Raw genomic sequence first — 27131 nt, 5'->3', positions numbered from 1 at the left:
CTGAAAGGGAAAGTAGCATACGCTTCTGCAGCAGGAGTAGGGGTAGCAGACTGTGCTAATGTTGTCTCTAAACCAGACCCACTTCTGTGTGAGCTCAGGGACGCCATGAAGAAGCAGGAGGAGAGGATGGAGATTCTAACCCAGAAGCTAGAGCAGCTGCAGGTGAAGAGTGGGAGAGGCCAGCGCCGCCCTAGGCAGGAGCCCAAGTATGACCCTTCTGGTAGGCCAATTATGCTTTAGATGTGAGAGGGCTGGGCATATAGCTAGGTTCTGTGATAAGACCAACCAGGGTACCAGGAATGTAGCTCCAGGCCCAGGTGTGGTAGCAGCTACTCAGGAGCAGCAGGGAAACTATCGCCCCCTGTAGTGAGGGACCAAACTGCAGGTGGGGGGCTGCTAGGTCCGGGGGATACAGTTGAGGAGGCAGTCAGCACTTTAATAGGGCCTACACCTGTTATCCAGGTTAATATGGGGGGAGTGCAAGTACCATGTCTAGTGGACACAGGTTCAAATGTCACCATGATTACTGAGAGTTTCTTTAGAGAGCACTTTGTGGCCCAGAAGACGGGACGTTAGTGAAAGACAATGCAATGTGTCCTACTCTATCTGAGCCATAGCTTTTTGCACAGTCATCATGAATGAATGAATGAATAGTTTAATGACCACACGACCTAGGTCGGTGGAATTTGTTGTCGGTACAGCTCAAACAGCAGTGTCAAAAAACATACACACATTGTACATGACTATTACATGGACATGAACACACATAACCACAAGACAAGAACATATTTACAATTTACAATTTATACAGTGCAGTGAGTCAGGTGTTGAGAGTCCTTATGGCAGAGGGGAAAAAACTGTTTTTGAAGCGGGATGTTTTGGTGGCCAGGGATCGGTAGCGCCGTCCAGAGGGCAACAGTTGAAACAGGTGGTGAGCAGGGTGGGAGGGGTCAGAGATAATTTTATGTGCTCTATTTGTGGTGCGTTTGAGATACAGTAATTCAACTAATGGGAGAGGGGTGCCGATGATCTTGGATGATTTCCTTACTATTTGCTGTAGTTTCCTTTTTGATTTACTGTCCGAGCTGCCGTACCAAACTGTGATAGATGAGGTGAGTATGCTCTCAATGATGGCGGTGTAGAACTGAAGGAGGAGTTTTTGTTTTACTTTGAATTTAGCTGTCTAAGAAAGAATAGTCGTTGGTGGGCTTTTTTGGTGATCCATTTGAGGGAGTTGCTGATGTGAGTGCCAAGGAATTTGAAGGAGTCCGTTATGGTTATAACTTATGGGTTCTCCAAGGATGTTGATGTTTTTTTGGGGGGGGGGGCTGTGCCTGAAGTCTACGATGATTTCTTGTGTTTTTGATGAGTTGAGCTGGAGGTTGTTGTTGAGGCACCAAGTGACTGCTTGGGCTATCTGCTCGCGGTAATGGTCTTCATTATTATTTGTTATGAGTCCAATTATGGTAGTGTCATCCGCATATTTCATAAAGGTGACTGAGCTGTGGAGAGATATCAGGTGGTTGGTGTAGAGCAGTGGTTCTCAACCTTTTTTGGGCCAGCGCCCCCCTGTCCATTATCCAGGTCTCTTACCGCCCCCCATCAAAAAAAATGCCTTTTTTTCTTCCCTGAATATTAATGTTGACTAATATTCTGTGTTATATCATTTAAAAAGCATGTCACTGAATGCCAAATAATGGATTTGATTTAACTGGGCAGTTGGAATATCATTATCATTAGTTTACCAGAGAGCAGAAAAGCCATGTGAATGTGAATAAAAATGCTGTTTATGAGTGTTAAACAAACTCAGACAACATCAGAGAATACAAACAGACTGTTTTATGATGCTAATATTTATACTTTTTTATTAGACTTTGTTAACACAGTTCCAAAGTTCAGAACACTGCGCTCTGGGAGCGCTCAGAGATGGGTGCTCTGACTGAAAACACGGTTTGCCCGAGCGAACTGATTGATTGATTGAAAACTTTATTAGAAGATTTGCAGAAGTAGGTACATGAAAGTACATATTACATACAAGGTCAACTAACAGGATAAAAACCCAAGAAAGCCACTGGCTTATTTCAATTGGGGTCCTTGATTCTCAATTCATCGTTACATGTAAGACAGACAAAAAAGCTAGTACTATCTACAAGATAATACAGACAAATAACTATTACTATCTACAAGATAAACACACATCCATCATGGGAAGAACAATACAACAAAACATAAGGTATGTACAGCGGGTAGGACAGGTGGGGACATACACCACAGGTGGGGGCGGGGGACAAAACACAAAGTATGTACAGTGGGTAGTTCGGGTCTTTTAATCTGATTTTTTTTCTGATTTTTCTGATTTTTGATTTAGACCGTTCGTGCATTTACGAATGTACCTGTAATAACACTGCTGACAGCTGATCAATCCCAAGCAGAGTAGTGGTTTCCTATAGCAAGAGTGCTTATGTGTTCGTTTCCAGGGCATCACATGAGGAGCAACATATCACTAAAAAGCGATCGTATATTTTAGTTTGTAAACGTTAAGACGAACACATCGCAATGCTAACCTCAGAATGGCACTAGGGATAACATCCACAACAACACTTAACAGTAATACATTTATGTAATATACTGTGATGAACCTGCGAGGGGAGGGGACATTTGTAGCTGATTTCTCCAGGTTAGATTATTGGTAAGCGACAGCGAACTTTCCGGACTGGTTTATTACAATACGATCGCTTTTTTGAGATAGGTTGTTCCTGCTGTGATGTTCTGGTATGGTGGTATGGTATTAGCACTCATTTTAACTAAATTAAATAAGCCGTATTGAAATAAGCGAACGCATAAGCGCAGAGGGTAGTGTGTATACGCGGGGAGGGAGTATTTGGCACGACAGGCTTATGTCACCGGCGGGGACATGGACTCAGTATCAAAACTAACATAAGAAATATTCTCTCTCGCTTATAGCCAACAATTACAATGAGCCTACAAACTGAAACACATGTCACTCAAGCATAGCCTACAAGGAAAACGCTCATAGAAATTAAACAAGACAGTAAATTAAACAACACATCGCTGTTAGATGAGCAACACAAATTAAATAGCCTATTCCTCATAAATCTTCGCCAACTGGCTAAATCCAAAGACAATCAACTATTTACAGTTATATAGCCTATTCCACTCCTATCCGTGTTCATTTGCGGGTGCTATGGAAGAAAAGGATGGCAAGGGTTGAAACATGACATTACAGATGGGATGAACGGGGGTTCTTTCTATCGTAGACTAGCATAGTATTGCAATTTCTGCACTGTACATGAACTGTCAAGATTCTTCTACAATGCAGCTTACCCCGACACATTGGAAACTATCAAAAGCTCTGCCTTTGCTAGCCGAGTTTTTAGCTTCATCTTCTTGTTGACACTCACTTTTTAAAAAAATGTGGGCGTGGCGCTACGTGTGTCTGCATCACAGAGCCCGGCCAAGTTCAGTTCTATATCGTGGAGCTCCGCCCCATAGGGGAGCTCTGCTCCTATTGGTTTACCCGCTACCTAAAGTAGCCAATGACTGAATTTTTCAATGCCTGCGCCCGCCTGGGGTGCTATATAAAGGGGAGTACTTCGCTCCATCATTCTCCCAAAAAGTTCAGCACGGGTTTATATCTGAAGACTGAGAAGGACGACTACTAAGACTGGAGAACCCGCCAGACTTTTCCCTTCAAGATATGGATCGTCTCAGATTTCTCAGACAGCACTCGAACCACTGAGGCGTAACGAGATACGCATAATATGCGTATCTCGACGACCTACTGGTCTTGGCCCAATGCCCAAATCGAGCCATTCGGGACGCAACCTCACTGGTGCAGCACCTCACTCAGCTGGGGTTAGCTGTAAACTGGACAGAGAGTGCTCCGTGGCCGGCTCAACAGTTTTCCTATCTAGGCATTCAGTTGGATACTGCCGAGATGAGGGCCAGTTTATCGGCACCACGGAGAGCGACACTGACGTCAGCTCTCCGGGTGTGTCGAGTGACAAATACAATCACCGCTCTGTCAAGGATGTCCTTACTAGGACTGAGGTCTGCAGCCCATGTAGTGGTCCCCTTAGGCCTGTTACACATGCACAGACTGCAGAGGCGGTTCGCACGACTGCGACGGGTTCCAGTGAGACGCCGTCGCAAGTTGATTGTAATACAGAGATCGGTCAAAACCGACCTGAGCTACTGGAGAGACCCGCGCGTCATCGCGCGCGGAGTCGCCTGAGTTCGCTGAAAGCTCTCCACATTCCAGGTCTGCTCAACGAAGGAGCAGATCTGTTATCAAAGGGAGGCCCGAGGGACGACGACTGGAGGTTAGCACCCTCCATTGTGTCGTTGATTTGGGCACGGTTCGGGCAAGCAGAAGTGGTTCTGTTTGCGTCACGGACGAATGCGCAGTGTCGCTTTTGGTTCTTCCTGCGCGAACAGGACAACCCGCCATTGGGAGTCGATACATTCGCACACCACCCATGGCCGAGGGTCCTGTTATACGCGTTCCCACCCCTGACATCTATCCTCCCACTGTTGGCACGAGTGAGGTCAGAGAGGCTAGAGTTAATTCTTGTAGCCCCCGACCGTCCCGGAGCCCCGTGGTTTCCGGAACTGATGGAGATGTTGGTAGAGGGCCCATGGCCCATACCTCATCGACAAGATGCACTCTCTCAAGCCGGAGGCTTGGTGAAGGGGCCGCCTATGAGGGGGGGCCCCTCATGGCCTGGTTACTGAGAGGGATTGTTAGAACGCAGGGGTCTGATAGACGCGGTCATTCAGACCATTCAGAGTGCGCGCGCGCTCAGAAGGAGGTGAAGAAGGAGCTGAGAGCAGCCAAAGAGGAATACAAGAGGAAATTGGAGGGCGGGCTAGTGGCCCACAGCTCCAAGGAGGTGTGGAAGGGTTTCAAGAAGATCACGGGCCACAAGCAGCCACATACTGTGGTGGAGGGGACCCGAGAGCAGGCGGATGACCTGAACTGCTTCTTTAACAGGTTTGACCAACCATCCCCCTGTCACCCCCCACAGCCCTCCCCTCTCCAATGTACCGCACCCCTGGCAACAGTAGCCTCACTCCCCCTGACCCCCTCACACCCCAGCAGCAATTGCCTCCCCTTACCAACACCAGGAGCCAGGGAGCATGCTTCACACCTGGAGACACCGGTACTCACAGCTTTATAACATCTGAGCAGGTGAAAAGGCAGCTCTCCAGGGTGAATGTGAACAAGTCCAGAGGTCCAGACAACATCAACCCCAGGGTTCTGAAGGTGTGTGCTGGAGAGCTGGCGGACACATTCCAACATCTCTTCAGTCTATCTCTAAGACTGAGGAGGGTGCCACAGCTCTGGAAGACCTCTTGCATCGTCCCAGTGCCAAAGAAGGGACGGCCCAGCACCCCAAACGACTACAGACCTGTCGCCCTGACACCACAGGTCATGAAGATCCTGGAGAGGCTAGTGCTGCAACACCTTAAGCCCCAGGTGAAGGACTTCCTGGACCCCCGGCAGTTTGCATACCAGGAGAGCATGGGGGTGGAGGATGCCATCATTTACATGCTGCACAGGGCCTACACACACCTGGAGAGGCCACAGAGCATGGTGAGGACCATGTTCTTCGACTTCTCCAGTGCATTTAACACTATCAAGCCATCACTGCTGGCTGACAAACTAGCAGTGATGTGTGTGGAGGACTCCCTGACGGCTTGGATCCACAACTACCTCACAGACAGGCGTCAGTATGTGAGACTGCAGGGCTGTCAGTCTGAGGTGGTGGTGTGCAACACCGGTGCCCCCCAGGGAACTGTTCTGTCACCCTTTCTCTTCACCCTCTATACCTCCGACTTCCAGTTTAGCTCCGACCAGTGCCACCTGCAGAAGTTTTCGGATGACTCCTCTATCGTCGGTTACATCACAGACGACAGGGATGAGGAGTACAGGGCCCTGGTGGAGAGCTTTGTGCAGTGGTGCGACACCAACTACCTTTTGCTTAACACCAGCAAAACAAAGGAGTTGGTGGTGGATTTTAGGAGGAAGAGAAGGACCCCAGCCCCCATCACCATCAAGGGGGTGGAAGTCGAGAGGGTGGACTCCTACAGGTACCTGGGAGTACAAATTAATAACAAACTGGACTGGACTGACAACACGGAGGCTCTTCTCAGGAAAGGGCAGAGCAGACTGTTTTTCCTGAGAAGGCTGAGGTCTTTCGGTGTCTGCAACAAGCTGCTGCAAATGTTTTATCAGTCGGTGGTTGCCAGCGTTCTGTTCTTCGCCGTGGCCTGCTGGGGTGGAAACATCTGTGCCAGGGATGCTGCGAAGCTAAACAAACTGGTGAAGAAGGCCAGCTCTGTGGTGGGGACCGGGCTGGACAGCCTAGAGGTGGTGGCAGAACAGAGGATGGGGAAAAAACTGGCGGCCATGCTGGTCAATCCCTCCCACCCGATGTACTGCGAGCTGGCGGGGATGAGGAGCAAGTTCAGCCACAGATTTGTTCTCCCCCGTCAAAGTACAAAAAGATTTGGACAGTCCTTTGTTCCAGCTGCACTCCGACTCTACAACCAGGCCCTGCAGGGTGGGGGAGACCTGGAGCTGGAACTTTTGGAACTTTTTACTTATTGAGCCTGCACTGTTTTATGTATTTTATCGAATGTTTTCTGTTTTCTGTATTGAATGTTTTCTGCCCTAACTGAGCTGTTTGACAACAAAATTTCCCCATTGGGGACAATAAAGGTTTTTCAATCAATCAATCAATCAATTCAATCCACTGCAAAGGGATATGCGGCGTGCTGGCGAGTTTTACACAGTGGTGTGAGGGACAGGACGTTGACCCTGTCTGTTGTCGGGTCGAAACGTTCTTGTGCTTCTTACAGTCGCTGTTGACAAGGGATTGGCGGCGGGAACTATTAAAGTTTACGCGGCTGCCATCTCAGCTTGTCATGAGGGTTTTTGCGACAACGACACTGGTTTTTTCAGTCATTCGCTGGTTAAGCGTTTTTTGACTGGAGTGTGTAGGCTTAGACGCCCTCATAGGACTCTAATGCCAAAATGGGACCTGTCGATTGTGCTAGAGGCGCTGTGCGTGCCCCCATTCGAACCCATTGTCACTGTGTCGTTGCGTTTTATTGTCTCTCAAGACGAGTCTACTCCTCGCCTTGACTACGGCTGAGCGAGTGAGTGAGTTGTGCGCTCTCTCGTCACGGGCAGATTGTTTGATCATTTCTGATGACAAAACAAAAGCTGTATTACGCCCTAACCCGGCTTTTATCCCTACGGTTAATCGTGGGTTTAGGGTTCAGAGCTGTGCTCTGAGCGCCTTTTTTTCCTCCTCCATTGTATTGTCCGGTGCGCGCGTTGGCACAATATGTGAAGCGCACGGCAGGACTGAGATCTTCTCCCCGGCTTCTGATCTGCTATGGCGGACAGAAAGCCGGGACACCACTCTCGAAGCAGAGGCTGTCCCTTTGGATTTGCGAGGCTATTAGCCCGTGCCGACTGGCATTCGGGCTCATTCCACCAGGGGCATGGCCACATCAGTGGCCATTCTCAGGAGAGTGGGAGTGGAGGAGATATGTGTGGCGGCGTCTTGGTCGTCGCCATCACTTTTTATACGGTATTACTTGGAAGATATTTCTTCCTCATCCTTTTCTCATTCTGTCCTCAGTTTTGCTGATGACTGATGTAGTGGGGAAGGCACTTGGATTACCCTGGTCATGGGATTCTATTCAAGTGCTGTCAGGATGAATACGGATGTGCCTGGGGAAGGGACCCTCCTCCAGGACATGTTCCGTTAGATCAACAACCCTACGTGCTCACGTAAGGGTTAGGTCAGTGATATTCTTCCTCAATCCTTTCTCATTCTGTCCTCAGTTTTGCTGATGACTGATGTTGTGGGAAGGGCACTTGGATTACCCTGGTCATGGGGATTCTATTCAAGTGCTGTCAGGATGAATACGGATGTGCCTGGGGAGGGGACCCTCCTCCAGGACATGTCTGTTAGATCAACAACCCAACGTAAGGGTTAGGTAAGTGATATTTCTTCCTCATCCTTTTCTCATTCTGTCCTCAGTTTGCTGAGGACTGATGTAGTGGGGATGGCACTTGGATTACCCTGGTTGGGGATGCTATTCAAGTGCTGTCAGGATGATTACGGATGTGCCTGGGGAGGGGACCCTCCTCCAGGACATGTTCCGTTAGATCTACAACCCTGCGTGCTCACGTAAGGGCTAGATCAGTGGAGCAGACTCGGTGTGGGTTGGGCCAACTTTTTAAGGTTGTCTTGAACCAACATCAGTGGTCAGCTCCGGGTGCCGCTGAGATTGTTTTCGGATTAATAGTCTCAGTGGGGGTACATTTGGCCTCGCTCGCTCCGCCTAAACCAATAGGAGCAGAGCTCCCCTATGGGGCGGAGCTCCACGATATAGAACGATAGTTATGGAGATAGATTCCAGTTCTATGAGTGGAGCGGAGCCCCATAGGGCTGCTGGCCCACTTCGACTCGTTCAAACCCGGCTGTTTTGTATGTTTGGGAGAATGATGGAGCGAAGTACGCCCCTTTATATAGCACCCCAGGCGGGCGCAGGCATTGAAAAATTCAGTCATTGGCTACTTTAGGTAGCGGGTAAACCAATAGGAGCAGAGCTCCCCTATGGGGCTCCGCTCCACTCATAGAACTGGAGTCTATCTCCATAACTATCGAACACTGCGCTCTGGGAGCGCTCAGAGATGGGTGCTCTGACTGAAAAGACGGTTTGTCCGAGCGAAATGACCCGTAATAACACTGCTGACAGCTGTTTTTCATGAGAAAAATACTTAATGCGCGAACGCCCCCCAAGAACACCCCAACGCCCCCCTTTTTTAAATATCTGTTCCAGCGCCCCCCGATGTTGTCTGAACGCCCCCGTTGAGAAACGATGGTGTAGGGAGAAGAGCCAGGGTGAGAGGACTCAGCCCTGGGGGGCGCCTGTGCTGAGGGTCAGGGGTCGAGATGAAAGGCTGTTCATCTTGACCCACTGTCGTCTTTTCCACAGGAAGCTCCGTATCCAGTGGCAGATGCAGGGGTCAATGTTCATGTCCACCAGTTTGTTGAAGAGATTGACCGGGTCTATTGTATTGAAGGCTGAGCTAAAGTCAATGAATAGGATGCGGGCGTAGGTGTTAGGTGATTCCAGATGAAGTAGTGTGTGATGGAGGGCTAGATTGACAGCATCCTCAACAGATCTGTTGGCACGATAGGCAAATTGATAAGTGTCCATCAGGGGGGTGGTGTGGGTTTTTAGGTAGGAGAGGACGATGCGCTGATACGCCTTCATGGCCACAGATGTCAGAGCGATTGGCCTGTAGTCGTTGAGGCTGGAGATCTTGGTTGTTGTTTTTTTTCAGATTGTTCTAGTGTCGCTTGATGCAATCTGCTGTTCCAGTTTTGTGGCATAATTTGATTTGGCTTTCCTGATTGCAGACCTGAGTTCATATTTGGCAGTTTTATATTGATCACAGTCTCCACTAATAAAAGCTGAGTTCTTTTCCTTGCGTTATTGAATCTCTGTAACTTGTTGAACAGGGCAGGTCTTGAGAAAACAATGCTGTATGAGCGTGGGCGTGCAATGTTGCTAACTCATGATGATGTGATCTGCGAACTAGAGAACCTTGAGGTTTTGTGTGCATGTTTGCTTTGTAATGTCAACGTGTTTCCTTGACAACCGTACTTCTTCTAGACCCGCCCCACCTTGCATGCGCTGAAATTATTGGTTGACTCTTTTATCCTACGCAACCAAGGAGGAAGTGAATGTCGGAAGCAGACAGTACTAAAAGGTCATATCACAACCTGATAGACATTTCTGATCATTTGCTGAACATCTTACATGAGTACTATGGCATCTGACAAGTGTCTCGCCAAAGGTAAGACTTTTATTTCTCAGATCTGTCTCTGACTAAGATATGTGGTAATTAGCCATGAGTTGATGAGGCTTTTCTTTCTGTCTTTATTATTATTTATTATGATTAGGGTTGGTGATTGTCATGTCAGTGCTTTAGTTTACTAACTATTTTAGTAGGCTACTCACTTTATTTTACTCAAATCGGACCTGTTGCTCTGCACATGATGGTCGATCATAGTAAATATTTCTAACTGTGCAAACTCACATGCAGTTGGATGTATGTGGCCCAGAGGACGGGACGTTATTGTGTCTTCCATGTGAAAGACAATGCAATGTGTCCTACTCTATCTGAGCCATAGCTTTTTGCACAGTCCATCATGAGTTATTTAATCTTTTGTTGCACAGGTCTTGAGAAAACAATGCTGTAGGCATGCGTGGGCATGCAATGTTGCTAACTCATGATGATGTGATCTGCGAACTAGAGAACCTTGAGGTTTTGTGTGCATGGTTGCTTTGTAGTGTCAACGTGTAACCATGCTGAATCAGCTAATTAGGCTACAATTTAAACCCGTTGTTACTATTGTAATTACACTGTTATTACCAGGGTTGCTATATATCTCACGCTTCTAGCATGTGACACAGTCTTTCACTTTGGGCTGTAAAGAGGGACACTCACACTCGGCCCAAAACATATTTTAAAGTGATGTTGAATATAGAATGTGAATATTCATGTTTGAATGTTGAATATGAAGCGTATATATTTTATTTACTGTAGGTACATTATAATACACAGCCTTGCTACCGCTAGCACCCCCCCTGTAAAGTGTTGTCACCCCTCTCTCATATCAACAGGTAGCTGTGCTCCTGGTCCCGTGCCTGAAGGCCTGATCAGGATCTACAGCATGAGGTTCTGTCCCTACGCCCAAAGGACCAGACTGGTGCTCCATGCTAAGGGAATAAAGTAAGACGACCTCAATGTTTTAGAATTAGAATCAGAAAAGTATTGAATATTGAGACAAAGCTGATATTCCCCCCATATATGTTTAATTGTAACTTATGGATTTCTGTGTATAGAATGACTATTCTCTTTTTTTATTTTGTCTTTAATTATTGATTTTTTAATTATTATTAACATTGTTTCAGGCATGACACGGTCAACATCAACATAAAAGACAAGCCTGACTGGTACTTTGAAAAGAACCCTCTTGGTCAGATTCCAACCCTGGAGACGGAGAGTGGTCAGTTAATCACTGAGTCATCAATCACCTGTGAATACCTGGATGAAGCTTTTCCAGAGAAGAAGCTGCTTCCAGCTGATCCATTTAAGAAAGCCCAGCAAAAGATGTTGCTGGAAGATTTCTCCAAGGTATGTTACTTTATATGCACCATTTTAAAGTACCGGTAGGCCTAAACCTTCTACTGTATCTGTAGACCTATGACCTCCATACATAAGTAAGTCATAAGTAAGTAAGTCATAAGTCATACATAAGTACATCCATAAGTCAGAGGACTTATCAGGTTTGTAAATTACCAATGATCTATGTTTGCTCCTGCGTATACAAACACAGCTCAAAGGTCGCTTATTGTTCACTTTGAATGAGTACAATACTGTACTGTACATACTGTACTGTATGTACAGTCCTAGAGACTAGGGTTGGGCGGGTTGGGCTAGGGTTGGACTAGTTGGACTAGGGTTGGGAAACCATTTAACCGTCCCCAAATTAAACCACGGTTTACGGTATCATGAAACAGAATAGCAAACATTAACAACATCTATAAAGCTACAAATATAAAGCTTGAGTGTAAATACAGTAGGTAAAATAAAATAGTGCACAGACATGACAATGATTCCCCGCCATCTGTCATCCAAACGGAATAAAATTAACAACAAATCTATGGGCTACAATGCAGTACAAATAAATTAAATTAAAAGCACATCCTATAGCATCCAGGCTTATCAAATAATAACAAAATAACAATAAATAACAAAAACGGCAGTAACGAAAATGGGCATAAAAGCGTATCCCCTCCCAAATTTCGTTGTTTGGTACCTGTACTATAGCAATGACAATAAAGACCATTCATTCATTCATTCATTCATCCTACTGACAGCTACTTTAGGCTATTTTTCAAGCCTACTGTAGATTTTTCGCTAGAAAAACAAGCATATCAACTTTTTCAGGCTTCAGCAGGGCACGTCATTGACTTACAACTTTGCCTGCTGTGATGAAAAGGCCCCCCGCGACATCAGTGGAAAGCGGCTGGCTCCATTTGATTTCCATCAGAGATGGGGATCTTCGTCTCCGTCAATCACAAGCTTGCGACAATAGGCAGTCATCTCTGATTCTGCTCACTCCTCTTTCACCTTCTTCATGCAAATCCTACACACAGCCTTACAACATCAAAATGTGCTGGCTCGCCCATGTGATTCGGTCAGAACCCGAAATGCTTCGAAATTGCAGCAGTTGATCACTTTCATAGCATCTTGAACCACACAGACAGTGGTGCTGGACAAACACTCTTTAAGTCGTTTTTTAATAGAGCAATATATGACAATATTGACAAAAAAAGTTTCTATTTTCAAAAACCGTGATTTACGGTTTAACCGTAAAATCGCCCTACCCTACTAGAAACAGCACAGTTTTGACCACTAACAGTTGCAACCTTTTTCTTCTTTTTTATCCAGATAACACCATACTTCTTCAAGATACCAGCGGGGAGAAATAATGGAGATGACATCTCAGGACTGGAAACTGAGCTGAATGATAAGCTTCTCAAATTGAATGAGGCAAGTTATCTCTGTTATTAAACAAAACACATTAGCAACCAACTGTGAGTTACCACATCAGAATGCTTTTAACACTAGAACAGCCATACCTACTAAAAAGAAAGAGGCTCTCTTTACAATGCTCAAGCTGCTATTTACACACAACGACCACTAGTTGGCCGCTTGTAAATTAGCCTGCTTCCTACACAGAAAAACTGCAAAATAGCTTTATACTAGCTTATCCTGATGTGATTTTGAAAATGTAAAGATACTGGGTGGTAGAACACACATATCTAGGAAAAGTCATGAAAGGAGGGTCCTGAAAATTGATCGAGTGAAAAGATAGACTTACAACTTTGCCTGCTCTTGTCCTGTCTTGCACCTGTCCTGCTGTAAACCGTGCTCCATGGTACCAAACCAAATTCCTAACATGTTTACATGTCATGGCAATAAAAGTCTTCTGATTCTGATTCTGATTCTGATTCTGATATAACATTTTTCTTTACTCACTCACGGCTGTTCTAGTGTTAAAGGGCTTAACCATGATTACTTGCTGAGTGTAATGTAGCTAGACATATGAGTAAGTATTAGTTGACAAATGAGGAAGTATTATTAGTTCTTAGTATCCAGTTGTCCTAGTATGAGATGACATGTTAGTTCTGTGTATCTAAAATCAGATCTTTCCTTTTCAGAATCTTGCAAATAAGAAGACCAAATTCTTTGCCGGTGACGCAATCACAATGATCGATTACATGATGTGGCCGTGGTTTGAGAGACTGGAGGCCTTTGAGTTGAAGCAGTATGTGTTCATTCTTCATACATCCTCTGAGTGTTGGAAAGCATCTAGTGCACGCCCAGCAATCCACAACATCCTCCATTAAGTTGATGAGACCAACACTGTTCTATAGTCATCTTGCTTAGTCTTTGTTATGACATGCCTGAACACTGCCACAATTATAGCTTAGTTCAAAAACAAAAATGCTGTCTATGATCCATTAACTGCTTTTCTGGTTGACTGTTTTTGCTATTATGTGAGCTTAGAATTATAAGGTTCTATCTCCGTTTAGGGCAGTTCAGAGATATTGAGCGTCAAAGTTTTTACATTCCATTAAGTTTTGTGAGATGGAACCTTTGTATTTTATGAATTACTAACTCAAAAATGTCAACATTTTAAAAATAACACCACACAGGCATTAATAAGCACCTAATGGATCAGATTATGTAAAAAAAACTCAATTTTGACAAAAATGGAGATAGAACCTTATAATTCTAATGTCACGATTAGCCAGTTATCATTGTCATGTCATTATTTGCATGACAACAATGGTTGGCTAGTAGCACAAACAGTCTGGGGTGACTAGGCAAATTAATTGACTGGTATTGATTCCCCAAATCTTTTTTTCCCTAGCTGCCTGGATAAACTCCCTGCTCTGAAGAAGTGGACAAAGCACATGCTAGAGGATTCCACAGTCAAAGCCACCATGCACAGCCCTGACACCTTCAAGGCCTTCTATAAGAACTACATTGAAGGGAAACCCAATTACGACTATGGCCTGTAGATGAGAGCCAGGGAACCCTTGAAGGAACGTCCAGTTTTCTATTTTCTATTCCTGCCGTCAGTCTGTTAGGGTCGTTCGGGGCTTCAGATGTACATGTCAATCTAGATGTTTTTGTTTACATTTCATTGTTGCATAATGAAGAACGTATGATTGTATTATCATGATGGGTAATGTATGGCTCCGTCATCATTACTTTCAATGGATCTAACGGAACATAAATAATTATGTGGTGCTCCTTACATATGCTCCTTGAATCTTGTTGAGTTTCATTTTCATGATCCTTTGTCCACAAGTGTTTGTCAATGTCAATGACTCAATACATTATGAACATTGAACAGGCCAAACATTTCCAAAATATATGTGTGTATTAGGTTAGCTGCCATGATCATTTATTAACAAGAACACTGCAATGGAAATATAAATGTAAAACATACATTTTGTGATACAACAGACAGTTACAATGGGTATGAGGTACTTTTCTTTCTTCTTTCTTTTCATTTTACAACATTTCTCTCACTATTTTGCTTTTTAGGGACATTTAGACATTGTTGTTGAAGAATATTCCACTCATTCACATTTCCACTGTTTCAAAACACCTGGGACTAGATACAGTATATTGTTGAATTACAGTATTTGAATACCTTGTGTATACACTGTACCTCAAAAGGCCAGACTTTTTTCACCTCTGAAATTAAACATCTACTGTTTACCTGTGATTTGTCATTTTTAAGGTGGTCATGCTGAAAGGAATTTCTAAATGTATCTTATCAAGTTCCTCAAGAATGCAGTGGAAGGAATGTATATGGAATATATTTGCTTGCATCTTATCTCTTTGTAACTGAACAACATGTAGGCTAACAGGGAGTGCCATAACTTTCAGAGCTGCTCAAGCCAGATCAATTGCACTGCATGCTAAATTAATGAATTAAATGTCACTAGAGTATGTAGTGACAATGATCTATTTGAAATCAGACATGATAATAGGCCTACTCAAGTATATGTGTATTCCTCTTTGGCTAGTATACACATATTATATATGCATAAATACTGTATACAAGTCATTCTAATAGTAACATAGTGATCTATGTTTTCAGAGTTAAAAAAAAACATTTCCATTTTTGGCAAAGCGACTTACAATCAATTTAATTGAAAGGAAGTCTTACTGAGAACACTGGTGACCTAAAGGTTTCTGAAGCCGCTTTAGCAGAGCCAAAATAACAACGGTCATCTAAAAATAACAAAGGAGCCGTGTTCAGCTCTCTCCATTTTAAGTGCCTATAGAAGTGCATTTTAAAGCTGCGACATAAAATCGAACATCAGCTATGAGTCGTTGAGAACACCGCTTTCAGTACATCGAAACAAGAGTTTAGTCAATGAGTGAGCAGCGTTTCCATTGAGTTAAAGAGGCGTGTACTCCTGTATCAGCACAGGTGCGTTCCTGAGCATCTCCTGGAAGTGCCTGACTGTGTCTGCGTACAGTTCTCTCTCCAACACCAGAGGTCGGAAAAGATTGATGGGCTCCGACGTACAGAATACGGCTGGGACTAAAATCTCGGACGGCACCAGGCTGTTTCCGACCAGCGCGTGGTGGAGTCTCTTCTCGTGTAGCCTCCTCTGAAGGAAGCCTAGCAGGTCCTGCAGCCTGTGCTCCAGACTCTCAGGGCCCCAGCTGGAAGGCTCCTTACTCAACAGCAGATGTAGAAGGGCGGTTTTCAGATGGTAGTTAGTCAACGCGCTCCTGCCTGTCAGGCCCGTTTGCTTCTTGTGTAGGAAGGTAACGATCTGAAGGCAGTGGAGGTGGCAGGGGTTTTCGGGCAACCGTTTAGTGATGTTTTTGAGCAAGTTCCTCTCGTAGACCGCAAAGGAAAGGGGCCAGTAGTAGGCGTCAGAGAAGGAGCTGCTGTCATTATCTGAGGGGAAGTGAGAGACAAAATAGGCGTCCGTGTCCTGAAATTGGACGGCGGGAATCAAGTTCATGACGACGACCTTCCTGGAGTTCCGGAATCGGACCTTCAGGGCGCCGGCGGCGTCCAGGTTGCGAAACGTGAGCTCAAACTCGTACTTGTGAGAGATCCGTCCCCACGCTTTGGTCACCGAGATCTGGAACCACTTCATGACCTGGTCTCTCGTCAGATAGGGCGTGTTCTTGGAGCACAACAGGTCGTCCGGGGTATGGTCCTGGTCCTCTCTGGGCCTCTCGTTGTTGCCGTGCAGCAGGCAAAGCATGTCCTCGCCCAGGTTAGCGGAGCTGCAGAGGCAGCCGTCGTCGTTCTTCCCAGGCTCCCTCGTCACCTTGATCCTGGCGCAGCCCTGCATGTCCGGGGGGATGACGTCGTCCCTGGAGGGGCTGCTGCACCACAGCTGGAACTGGCAGGTGTTCGGCTCCAGCGGGGAGAAAGGGACGATGAGGTCGCACACCAGGGGCTTACTCACCCTCCACGACTCAAACATGCTCCCGACTCCCACAAAGTCCCCTACCTCCCTATCACACACGCTCCTCAGAGCCCCCAGCAGGTCATCGGCGAAGCCTTCTACAAACTCTCGCACCCTCCAGTTCTCGTGCTCAGCGGTGCGGACACACCTGTCACAGAAGCTGGTTAAGACTCCCTTATCCAGCACCAGTGTCCTGGAGTTGACGGATCCACTCTCGGTAAATGCATCCTCTTCCTCCATGTCTGCCAGGTCTGCCAGGTCCTGTCTGCACACCTCTATGGTGAAGAAGATGACCAGGGAGAGGGCACTCCAGAAGTACCAACCATAGGCTCCCTCAGAGTCTGCATCCTGCTGCTCCGAGTCTGCATAGGACAGCTCCTTCTCCAGCCGCGACTGCTCGGTCGCCAGTCTCTCCTCGTGCTCTCTCATACGGGACAGCAGCTCCTCGTCCTGCTCCAGCAGGGTGGTGTTCTCCTGTGGGAAGAGCAGGGGGTGGTTCAAGATGGCGGCCGCCACCACCATGCACACCCGCGCAATGGCCCCCTGCATCTTCGCTTGTGTCTCTGAGGAGACAAAGCTAGACTACCACCTCTCGTGACACTTCATCCACAGCTCAACACCTGTAAAACAAATAAGAATATGTTCAGGGAGGCTTGTGATTCTTTCGCTTTTAATTTGATTGTTTTGGATTTTTTTCCACTGGTATCTAGATTTCCATAGCAGTATGTTTCAAAGCAGTATGTATCATCAATTAATCAATCACTAAAGTAACCAAGAACATTCCTGTAATAATTTGTCACTAGCAGGGTGTCTTTGCACCACTTTGCACAGCAGCAGACAATAGCATGTGTACAACTATATTGCTTTGTTTGTTATTATTCTTGAGATGACCATGTACTTTATCAAATATAGGCCTAATACACGTTGAATTGCAATTGTGTAGTATCCAGAGCCATAGATATCCAGAGGCCATAGATATCTACACATACAGTATGGCTCTGGTAGTATGCAGGGCAGAGATCCGGGAGAATCATGATACACAATCCCTGTGTACTATTTCTATGAAAGGCCACACCCCTCGTCTACCCTAAATATAGAAGGAGCTAGCAATGTGACGCATTGTTGTTGTCCAATGGAATTAAACTGCATACCATGGAAGGGAGTAGATAACCTTTGACATGGTACTTGAGGGAATTCAACATTCAGCACTAATAATAACATTTAGCACGGGTGATTACATTGTGCTTGTCAAAAATGTACATCCCATGAACTTTTCCAGGAAAACGTTTCCAGTCCAGTCATTTGGCAAAGGTCCAATTCATTTTATTTATGGTTAATCTAATAAAATATTATGTTCAGAAAGGGGCAAAATACAGTAGCTGCACAGTTATGTAACTTTCTCTGATGATAAAGGAAAGTAATGTGTTCGTACTGTAAAACATTTGTGGATGTTTGTAACAGGAAGGAACATATTGTAATAAGCAGAGGGAAGGAAATTACATAAGCACCCTTTCAGTGTTCCTAGCTTTTAATAGAACTTCATCAGTCAACTGAAATTACAAACATGTATAAATGCTAAAGTACTAATTGTTGGAGATTCAATCATTTGATATCATACTTGTCAAGTCAGCCACAGGCATTTAATGTGCTAGACACGTTTAGTACAACCATACAACCACACTTATCCACACCTTCATAACTTCCCGACTCGACTACTGCAACAGCATCCTCTACGGTTTGCCTAATAACATCCTAAACAAATTCCAACACGTCCAGAACTCTGCTGCCCGTCTGCTCACCTCCACTCGCCGCCGTAACCACATCCCCCCTGTCCTCCAAAACCTCCACTGGCTCCCGGTCAAATTCAGGATCCAATTCAAAATCCTACTCACCACTTACAAAGCCATCAACAATCTGGCCCCCTCCTACCTTGCCGACCTCGTCCCCCTCCACACCCCCTCCCGTTGCCTCAGGTCTGATGACCAAACCACTCTCAAGACCACCAGGACCAAGCTCTGGACCTGGGGCGATAGGGCCTTTTCAGCCGCAGCCCCGTCCCTCTGGAACGCCCTCCCCAACCACATCAGACAGGCCAACACCCTCCCAACATTTAAACAGGCCCTCAAAACCCACCTCTTCAAGCTTGCCTTCACCAGTTAACCCTCTCCCCCTCCCCTTCCCATGTGTCCCCAGCACTACCTTAATTTGAACAGTAACGGGCCAAGAAAGGAGCCCTGGGAGACGCCTTGTTTCACTGGTACTGGGGCAGATCTGAACCCCACAAGGGACACATACTGCCACCTGTTGGACAGGTATGATTTGAACCAAGCCAGGGGTGATCCAGTGATGTCGAAGGTCGTCTCAAGTCGGTCCAGGAGGATGGTGTGTCAGATAGTATCAAAAGCCACGGAAAGGTCAAGGAGAATGAGAATATTGATATTGCCATCAGCAGCAGCCAAGAGGAGATTATTGACCACTTTGACCAGAGCAGTTTCGGTGCTGTACATGGCCCTGAATCCGGATTGTAGTGGTTCAAACAGTTGGTAGTGTGATAGCCTATATTATGTGACACGGTCTAGTATTTTAGTCCGCATGTCGGCAACCAATCAAAATGTTCAGGATTTTATTTTGAAACATGGAAATACATTTCAGCGTTGTTGAAAATCACAACACAAACTCGTTAGTCATGCCAAAATACTGCAATGCAATGGATTCGGTGAGTAATCCCCACTGCTACCTAATTAACTATAACACTACTTTACATTGTTAGCAGGCTCACAAAACAAGCTGTGTTAGTTGACTAGCGAGTGTGTCAGTGTGATTTTCAATAACGCGGAAATGTATTCAAATTGTTCAAAAGAAAAGTCTGAGCATTAAATCATTGTCCCTTTAAACAATCATGAATAGACTGCAATGCAATCTTAGAGCTATGAACACAGAATATATATAAGAAATCTGCCCACCAGTGTATCCAAAACAGTGACAAGACTGACCAACAGATGAATTAACAGCTTATAACATTGACTCAACAGAATACAATTTAACAATGAACTGAAAAAAAGTATAATATACAGTACCAGTCAAAAGTTTGGACACACATTATTCTCATTCAATGGTTCTTCTTTATTTATATATTATTTTCTACATTGTACATTAATACTGAAGACATCAAAACTATGAAAGAACACATATGGAATTATGTAGTAAACAAAAGTGTTTAAACAAGCCAGAATATGTTTTATATTTAGTTTTTGGTTTTCTCCCACATATTCTAGAGAAGAGAATGCTGGGCAGCGTCACAGGGTATTCACAGTTTCCTTTTCCAATGACACACACACACACACACACACACACACACACACACACACACACACACACACACACACACACAGACGCACGCACGCACGCACGCACACACACACACACACACACACACACACACACACACACACACACACACACACACACACACACACACACACACACACAAGCTGACTTGGTGGCTACTTTGAAGAATCTGAAATATAAAACATATTCTGGTTTGTTTAACACTTTTGTTTACTACATAATTCCATATGTGTTCTTTCATAGTGTTGATGTCTTCAGCATTAATCTACAATGTAGAAAATAAAATAAAATAAAGAAAACATTAAATGAGATTACAATTGATTGTATCCAAACTTTTGACTGGAACTGTATATATAGATATATTCTCTCTCTATATATACAATTTTATAATACAACGCAATAATGCTATTTTGAGATGTCTACTGTAGAAAGGAAACATAGTTTCATCTTCCGACGATGACAAATATGTGACGTTGAGATGTTATGCTTGTCGAGTCCTTGTACTATTAAAAAAACTAGGCAAATCTGTGCAAGTTCCTTTATAGTATATCAAAAGTTGAGCCTGTTAACACAATTCTATAAGTCAAGCTTGACCAAAAATATATAAAATACTTATAATTATGAGCTGACAATGACATGATGAGTAGAGAATGTTTAAAAATGAAACCTAACATATGGAACTGCTAAAAGAACTAACCTTTGGAGCGTCCAAGTGATGACAGAGCTGAATTAATTCCACCCAGACTTATGTTGCGATTCACATTCCTTCAGATCGACTGAATAAAACTTTTTAAACTCTCTAAACTGATCAGGGATAAACTCCGCGTCTGAGTTCTCTGAGCACCGTTAGTGGAACTTCCGGTCAATGTAAACGTGTATGAATGAGGATTTCTTCAAAATAAGAGCACCCATGTTAAACTGGTACATGGGCCTACTGGTTATACTGGTATTTACATGGTAAATAGGGATCACATCACGGTACCACAAACAATATTCTAATCTTCATAAATCTATATCAATCATAACCATATAATAGTTGGCATAGTATTGCCCCAGAAGGGTTTGTAATTGTTCTTATGTCCTAATAATTATTATGAAATGGTATTATTACCCCGGAATAATGGGTTGTACAGATTAAAGATTTCAATTAATCTATGAATTCATCAATTCATCATTGAAAGAGTTCAATTCATCTAGAATGCATATCACGTGAGTTTGAATCTAAAGTATTGTCATTGCAAATGTTGTTGCCTATTTACTGCAGCCATACACCTCAGAGTGCCCAGATTCAAACTCACATGATCCATATACGAGAGAGTGCTCCAGAATAGAGTGGTACTAGTGATGTATTGTTCATACCAGTTTCATACCAAGGACTGGCCCCTGCTCAAAGCTCAGGCTACTCGGGACCACTACACGGACATTGATCTGTACACCTCTTCCATTCTGGATTACATCAAGACATGTGCCGACGGTGACACCACCTACAAGCAGATAAAAACCTTCCCCAACCAGAAACCTTGGATGAACAGAGAGGTCCGCCCACTGCTGAAGGTACGCAATGCTGCCCTTAAATCAGGCGACGCAGAGGCCTATAGCTCAGCCAGAGCTAATCTGAAGAGGAGCATCAGGGAGGCCAAGCTTAACCACAAACTGCGGATCAAGGAGCAGGTTCAGAGCAACTCTGACCCTCGTCGTATGTGGCAAGACATCCAGGCCATCACAGACTACAAACCCCAAAATGCAGTCCCCCCACCAGCACCGCATCCCTACCTGACGAGCTCAACCACTTCTACACTCATTTGGGGACAAAGAAACAGCCACCAAAGCCGAGCCCCCCCAAGATGGCCAGACCCTCACGCTCTCCACTGACGATATCTTCTGCACACTGAGCAATGTGAATGTTTGGAAAGCTGCTGGCCCTGACGGCATTCCTGGCTGGGCGCTGAGGACGGGCACTCCATAGCTGGCCCGGGGTTCTCACAGACACTTACAACCTGTCACTGGCCCAGACACTTACACCCTGTCACTGGCCCAGGCAGTTACACCCTGTCACTGGCCCAGGCAGTTACAACCTGTCACTGGCCCAGGCAGTTACAACCTGTCACTGGCCCAGACACTTACACCCTGTCACTGGCCCAGGCAGTTACAACCTGTCACTGGCCCAGGCAGTTACAACCTGTCACTGGCCCAGGCAGTTACACCCTGTCACTGGCCCAGGCAGTTACAACCTGTCACTGGCCCAGGCAGTTACAACCTGTCACTGGCCCAGGCAGTTACAACCTGTCACTGGCCCAGGCAGTTACACCCTGTCACTGGCCCAGGCAGTTACACCCTGTCACTGGCCCAGGCAGTTACAACCTGTCACTGGCCCAGGCAGTTACACCCTGTCACTGGCCCAGGCAGTTACAACCTGTCACTGGCCCAGGCAGTTACAGCCTGTCACTGGCCCAGACACTTACACCCTGTCACTGGCCCAGACACTTACACCCTGTCACTGGCCCAGACACTTACACCCTGTCACTGGCCCAGACACTTACAGCCTGTCACTGGCCCAGGCACTTACAACCTGTCACTGGCCCAGGCAGTTACAACCTGTCACTGGCCCAGGCAGTTACAGCCTGTCACTGGCCCAGGCAGTTATAACCTGTCACTGGCCCAGGCAGTTACAGCCTGTCACTGGCCCAGACAGTTACAACCTGTCACTGGCCCAGACAGTTACAACCTGTCGCTGGCCCAGGCAGTTACAGCCTGTCACTGGCCCAGGCAGTTACAACCTGTCACTGGCCCAGACAGTTACAACCTGTCGCTGGCCCAGGCAGTTACAGCCTGTCACTGGCCCAGGCAGTTACAACCTGTCACTGGCCCAGACAGTTACAACCTGTCACTGGCCCAGGCAGTTACAACCTGTCACTGGCCCAGACAGTTACAACCTGTCACTGGCCCAGACAGTTACAACCTGTCACTGGCCCAGGCAGTTACAACCTGTCACTGGCCCAGGCAGTTACAACCTGTCACTGGCCCAGACAGTTACAACCTGTCACTGGCCCAGACAGTTACAGCCTGTCACTGGCCCAGGCAGTTATAACCTGTCACTGGCCCAGGCAGTTACAGCCTGTCACTGGCCCAGACAGTTACAACCTGTCACTGGCCCAGACAGTTACAACCTGTCGCTGGCCCAGGCAGTTACAGCCTGTCACTGGCCCAGACACTTACAACCTGTCACTGGCCCAGGCACTTACAACCTGTCACTGGCCCAGGCAGTTACAACCTGTCGCTGGCCCAGACAGTTACAACCTGTCACTGGCCCAGGCACTTACAACCTGTCACTGGCCCAGGCAGTTACAACCTGTCACTGGCCCAGGCAGTTACAGCCTGTCACTGGCCCAGGCACTTACAACCTGTCACTGGCCCAGGCAGTTACAACCTGTCACTGGCCCAGGCAGTTACAACCTGTCACTGGCCCAGGCAGTTACACCCTGTCACTGGCCCAGACAGTTACAACCTGTCACTGGCCCAGACAGTTACAACCTGTCACTGGCCCAGACAGTTACAACATGTCACTGGCCCAGGCGGTTACACCCTGTCACTGGCCCAGGCACTTACACCCTGTCACTGGCCCAGGCAGTCACACCCTGTCACTGGCCCAGGCAGTTACACCCTGTCACTGGCCCAGGCACTTACAGCCTGTCACTGGCCCAGGCAGTTACACCCTGTCACTGGCCCAGGCACTTACAGCCTGTCACTGGCCCAGGCAGTTACAGCCTGTCACTGGCCCAGGCAGTTACACCCTGTCACTGGCCCAGGCAGTTACAACCTGTCACTGGCCCAGGCACTTACAACCTGTCACTGGCCCAGGCACTTACAGCCTGTCACTGGCCCAGGCAGTTACAACCTGTCACTGGCCCAGGCACTTACAGCCTGTCACTGGCCCAGGCAGTTACACCCTGTCACTGGCCCAGGCACTTACAGCCTGTCACTGGCCCAGGCAGTTACACCCTGTCACTGGCCCAGACACTTACAGCCTGTCACTGGCCCAGACACTTACAGCCTGTCACTGGCCCAGACACTTACAGCCTGTCACTGGCCCAGGCAGTTACACCCTGTCACTGGCCCAGACACTTACAGCCTGTCACTGGCCCAGACACTTACACCCTGTCACTGGCCCAGGCAGCTACACCCTGTCACTGGCCCAGACAGTTACACCCTGTCACTGGCCCAGGCAGTTACACCCTGTCACTGGCCCAGGCAGTTACACCCTGTCACTGGCCCAGGCAGTTACACCCTGTCACTGGCCCAGGCAGTTACACCCTGTCACTGGCCCAGGCAGTTACACCCTGTCACTGGCCCAGGCAGTTACACCCTGTCACTGGCCCAGGCAGTTACACCCTGTCACTGGCCCAGGCAGTTACACCCTGTCACTGGCCCAGGCAGTTACACCCTGTCACTGGCCCAGGCAGTTACACCCTGTCACTGGCCCAGGCAGTCGTCCCCAAGTGCTTCAAGGCAACAATCATTGGGCCTGTGCCAAAGAACTCTGCTGCAGCGAGTCTGAAGGACTACCGCCTGTTGCGCTCACGTCCGGTATCATGAAGTGCTTCGAGAAGTTGCTCCTGAACCACCTAAAAACTCAGCTTTCCCGTAAACTACACCCCCAGCAGTACGTCTACTGCAAGTACAGGTCAACGGAGGACGCCATCTTCACGGCACTTCACTCCATCCTGTCCCACCTAGACACAAGCGAAACCTACGCAAGGATGCTGTTCATTGATTACAGCTCAGCACCGTCATCCCCTGCAAGCTGGTCACCTCAGAGAAATTGGTATCAGCACCTCCCTCTGCAACTGGACCCTAGACTTCCTGACCAACAGACCCCAGCTCGTCAAGTTGGACAACCACTCCTCCTCCACCCTGACCCTGAACGTGCCTTAGGGCTATGTGCTGAGCCCTCTCCTCTACTCCCTCTTCACCTACGACTGTATGCCGATGCATGGCTCTAACTCCATCATCAAGTTCGCAGGTGACACCACCGTGGTAGGCCTGATAAGTAACAACAACAAGTCGGCCTACAGGGAGGTGGTCCAACAACTGGCGGTGTGGTGCGCTGACAACAACCTGGCTCTCAACACCAATAAGATCAAGGAGATCATTGTGGACTTCAGGAAAACTGATGACCGCGTACACTCCCCCATCTACATCAATGAGATGGAGGTGGAGCGTGTTCCCAGCTTCAAGTTTCTGGGTGTCCACATCTCTGAGGACCTCTCTTGTACCCTTAACACCTCTTCCTTGGTCAAAAAGGCACAGCAGCGCCTATACTTCTTGAGGAGATTGAAGAAAGCCCAGCTGTCTCCCAGGATCCTGACCAACTTCTATCGTTGCACCATTGAGAGCGTCCTCACCAACTGCATCACAGTGTTGGTACGGCAACTGCACTGTGTCCGAATGGAAGATCCTGCAACGGGTGGTGAAAACCGCCCAGTGTATCATTGACACCAAACTCCCTACCATCGAGTCCCTCCAGGCAGCCCGGTGGCCGCGAAGGGTGGCAAGCGTCATCAAGGACACCTCGCACCCCAGCCACGGTCTGTTTGATCCCCAACCATCTAAGAGACTCATGAAGTACAGGATCCTCAGGTCCCATAACAGCAGGCTACAGAACAGCTTCTTTCACAGAGCTGTCACTCTGATAAACATTCCCCCCCTCCACACACTCTGCTGAACCCCCCCCCACATGGGGTACATTGACTAAAATCACTTTCAGTATTTCCCCCCCACCCCCCTCCCTGGGGTACAACTTTGTTGAATCTAATCTAATGTAATCTACTGAAATCTTAAAAAAAAAAAAAAAAAATCTGTACAGTCCAGTTTAGATAAATATAATAGGCATGTATAAAATTACATTTAATTCCACCGATATGTAAAGCAATATCTATATATCAAAATTACTTTAAAAAAATAAAATATATATAGCCGACTTTCTGTTTGGTAATGTGTGCTTTTTTCAGCAACGGTAATCTGTTGTGACCCATCACTTTTCATTCATGGTTTAACTCACGCTTTTATTTTGAAGCCGTGAAAACGGCGAACCGGAAGTCTTAATGGAGCTGGATGGAGTTTCTTCTAACACAGATGTGTTCGAGGAGTGAATGAGGAAGCAACGGTAAACACGCGTTTCCTGACAACGCGCTCCACCCAGTTCTGATCCGCACCCAAGCGACCCCAGGTGTCGTTATGTGGTACTGCATGAGAGTTTGACTTAGTCTGTGGAGAGTAGAGTCTGAGCTCCAGGGCAGGGAGGGGAGAGAGGTAGCATGAGAGGCAGCTACCCCTCCCCTATGAAAAGCCAGTTGAGGGATCCCCCAACAACCAACATGTTTTGTTATGAGTTCGGTCCTAGGCCCATGATTTCCTACTGTATATTCATTATTATTCATCACTTGTTTGTAGAATACAATAAATAATCCTAGAACAGAATAAAAATAGAACAGACAATATAGAGAAGGGGAGAGCAGAGTGGAGTAAAATACAGCAGAATAGAGTTAAAGGAGCATGTTTTTTCTAAAGGAAGTTCAGTACATTCAACACAATTGTTTTAAAGAGAAGTGTTTAACTCTGTATATAACACAATTAATTAATTAATTCAGGACCCAAAGGTGCCTCCACCAGAACAGGATGGATGAATGAAGACACCTGGCCTGAGTTCCTTGATCACCTGATACAGCACACTCAGTGCACTCCTGACCGTCCCATGCTGCTAATCCTTGATAATCTTAGAGCTCACTTCTCACTCAAGGCTGTAGAAAAAGCAAAGAGCAACGGTATTGTTCTGCACACCCTTCCACCCCACACATCGCATCGCATGCAGCCTCTCGACGTGACCGTGTATGGCCCGTTCAAGACCCTATACAGCCGAGCTCTTGATGGGTGGATGAGATCCAACCCTGGCAAAACAGTCTCCATCTACCAGATTGCAGGACTTGTGAATGAGGCCTTCTTGTCAGCAGTGACACCCCGTAATATCACTTCTGGATTCAAGTCCACTGGGATTTTCCCATATAACAGAGATATTTTCCCTGAGGAAGCGTTTGCATCATCCATGGTGTCAGACCGGCCAAACCCTGAGCTGCAGCCTG

At 46.5% G+C, this 27131-nt stretch overlaps 2 protein-coding genes across 2 annotated transcripts; one reads left to right on the top strand and one right to left on the bottom strand.

Moving 5' to 3' along the window:
- The first annotated feature begins 9829 nt into the window (after positions 1–9829).
- Positions 9830–14923, top strand: LOC308173828 (glutathione S-transferase omega-1-like). Its single transcript, XM_080548887.1, has 6 exons — positions 9830–9910; positions 10741–10849; positions 11032–11254; positions 12575–12676; positions 13348–13454; positions 14064–14923. Exons 1-6 carry the CDS (start codon positions 9874–9876, stop codon positions 14212–14214), a joined length of 729 nt encoding a protein of 242 aa, XP_080405013.1. The 5' UTR covers positions 9830–9873; the 3' UTR covers positions 14215–14923.
- A 689-nt stretch (positions 14924–15612) lies between these two features.
- On the bottom strand, positions 15613–17196 carry itprip (inositol 1,4,5-trisphosphate receptor interacting protein; the record flags this gene model as incomplete). Its single annotated transcript, XM_080548784.1, has 1 exon — positions 15613–17196. One exon carries the CDS (start codon positions 17194–17196, stop codon positions 15613–15615), a length of 1584 nt encoding a protein of 527 aa, XP_080404910.1.
- Positions 17197–27131: the final 9935 nt, after the last annotated feature.

The sequence above is a fragment of the Nansenia antarctica genome, assembly GCF_963989245.1.
Source record: "Nansenia antarctica genome assembly, chromosome: 19".
NCBI classification, from domain to species: Eukaryota; Metazoa; Chordata; class Actinopteri; order Argentiniformes; family Microstomatidae; genus Nansenia; species Nansenia antarctica.
Note: the sequence above shows the minus strand (reverse complement) of the source record. Positions and strands in the feature narration are given on the sequence as shown.

What these genes read in the sequence shown, in the direction of transcription:
- LOC308173828 (XM_080548887.1), top strand. Translation starts at nt 9,874, where the DNA reads ATGAGTACTATGGCATCTGACAAGTGTCTCGCCAAAG. An exon ending in TGCTGGAAGATTTCTCCAAG is followed by an intron (nt 11,255 to 12,574) that starts GTATGTTACTTT and finishes TTTTTTATCCAG; the next exon opens with ATAACACCATACTTCTTCAA. An exon ending in GAGGCCTTTGAGTTGAAGCA is followed by an intron (nt 13,455 to 14,063) that starts GTATGTGTTCAT and finishes TTTTTTCCCTAG; the next exon opens with CTGCCTGGATAAACTCCCTG.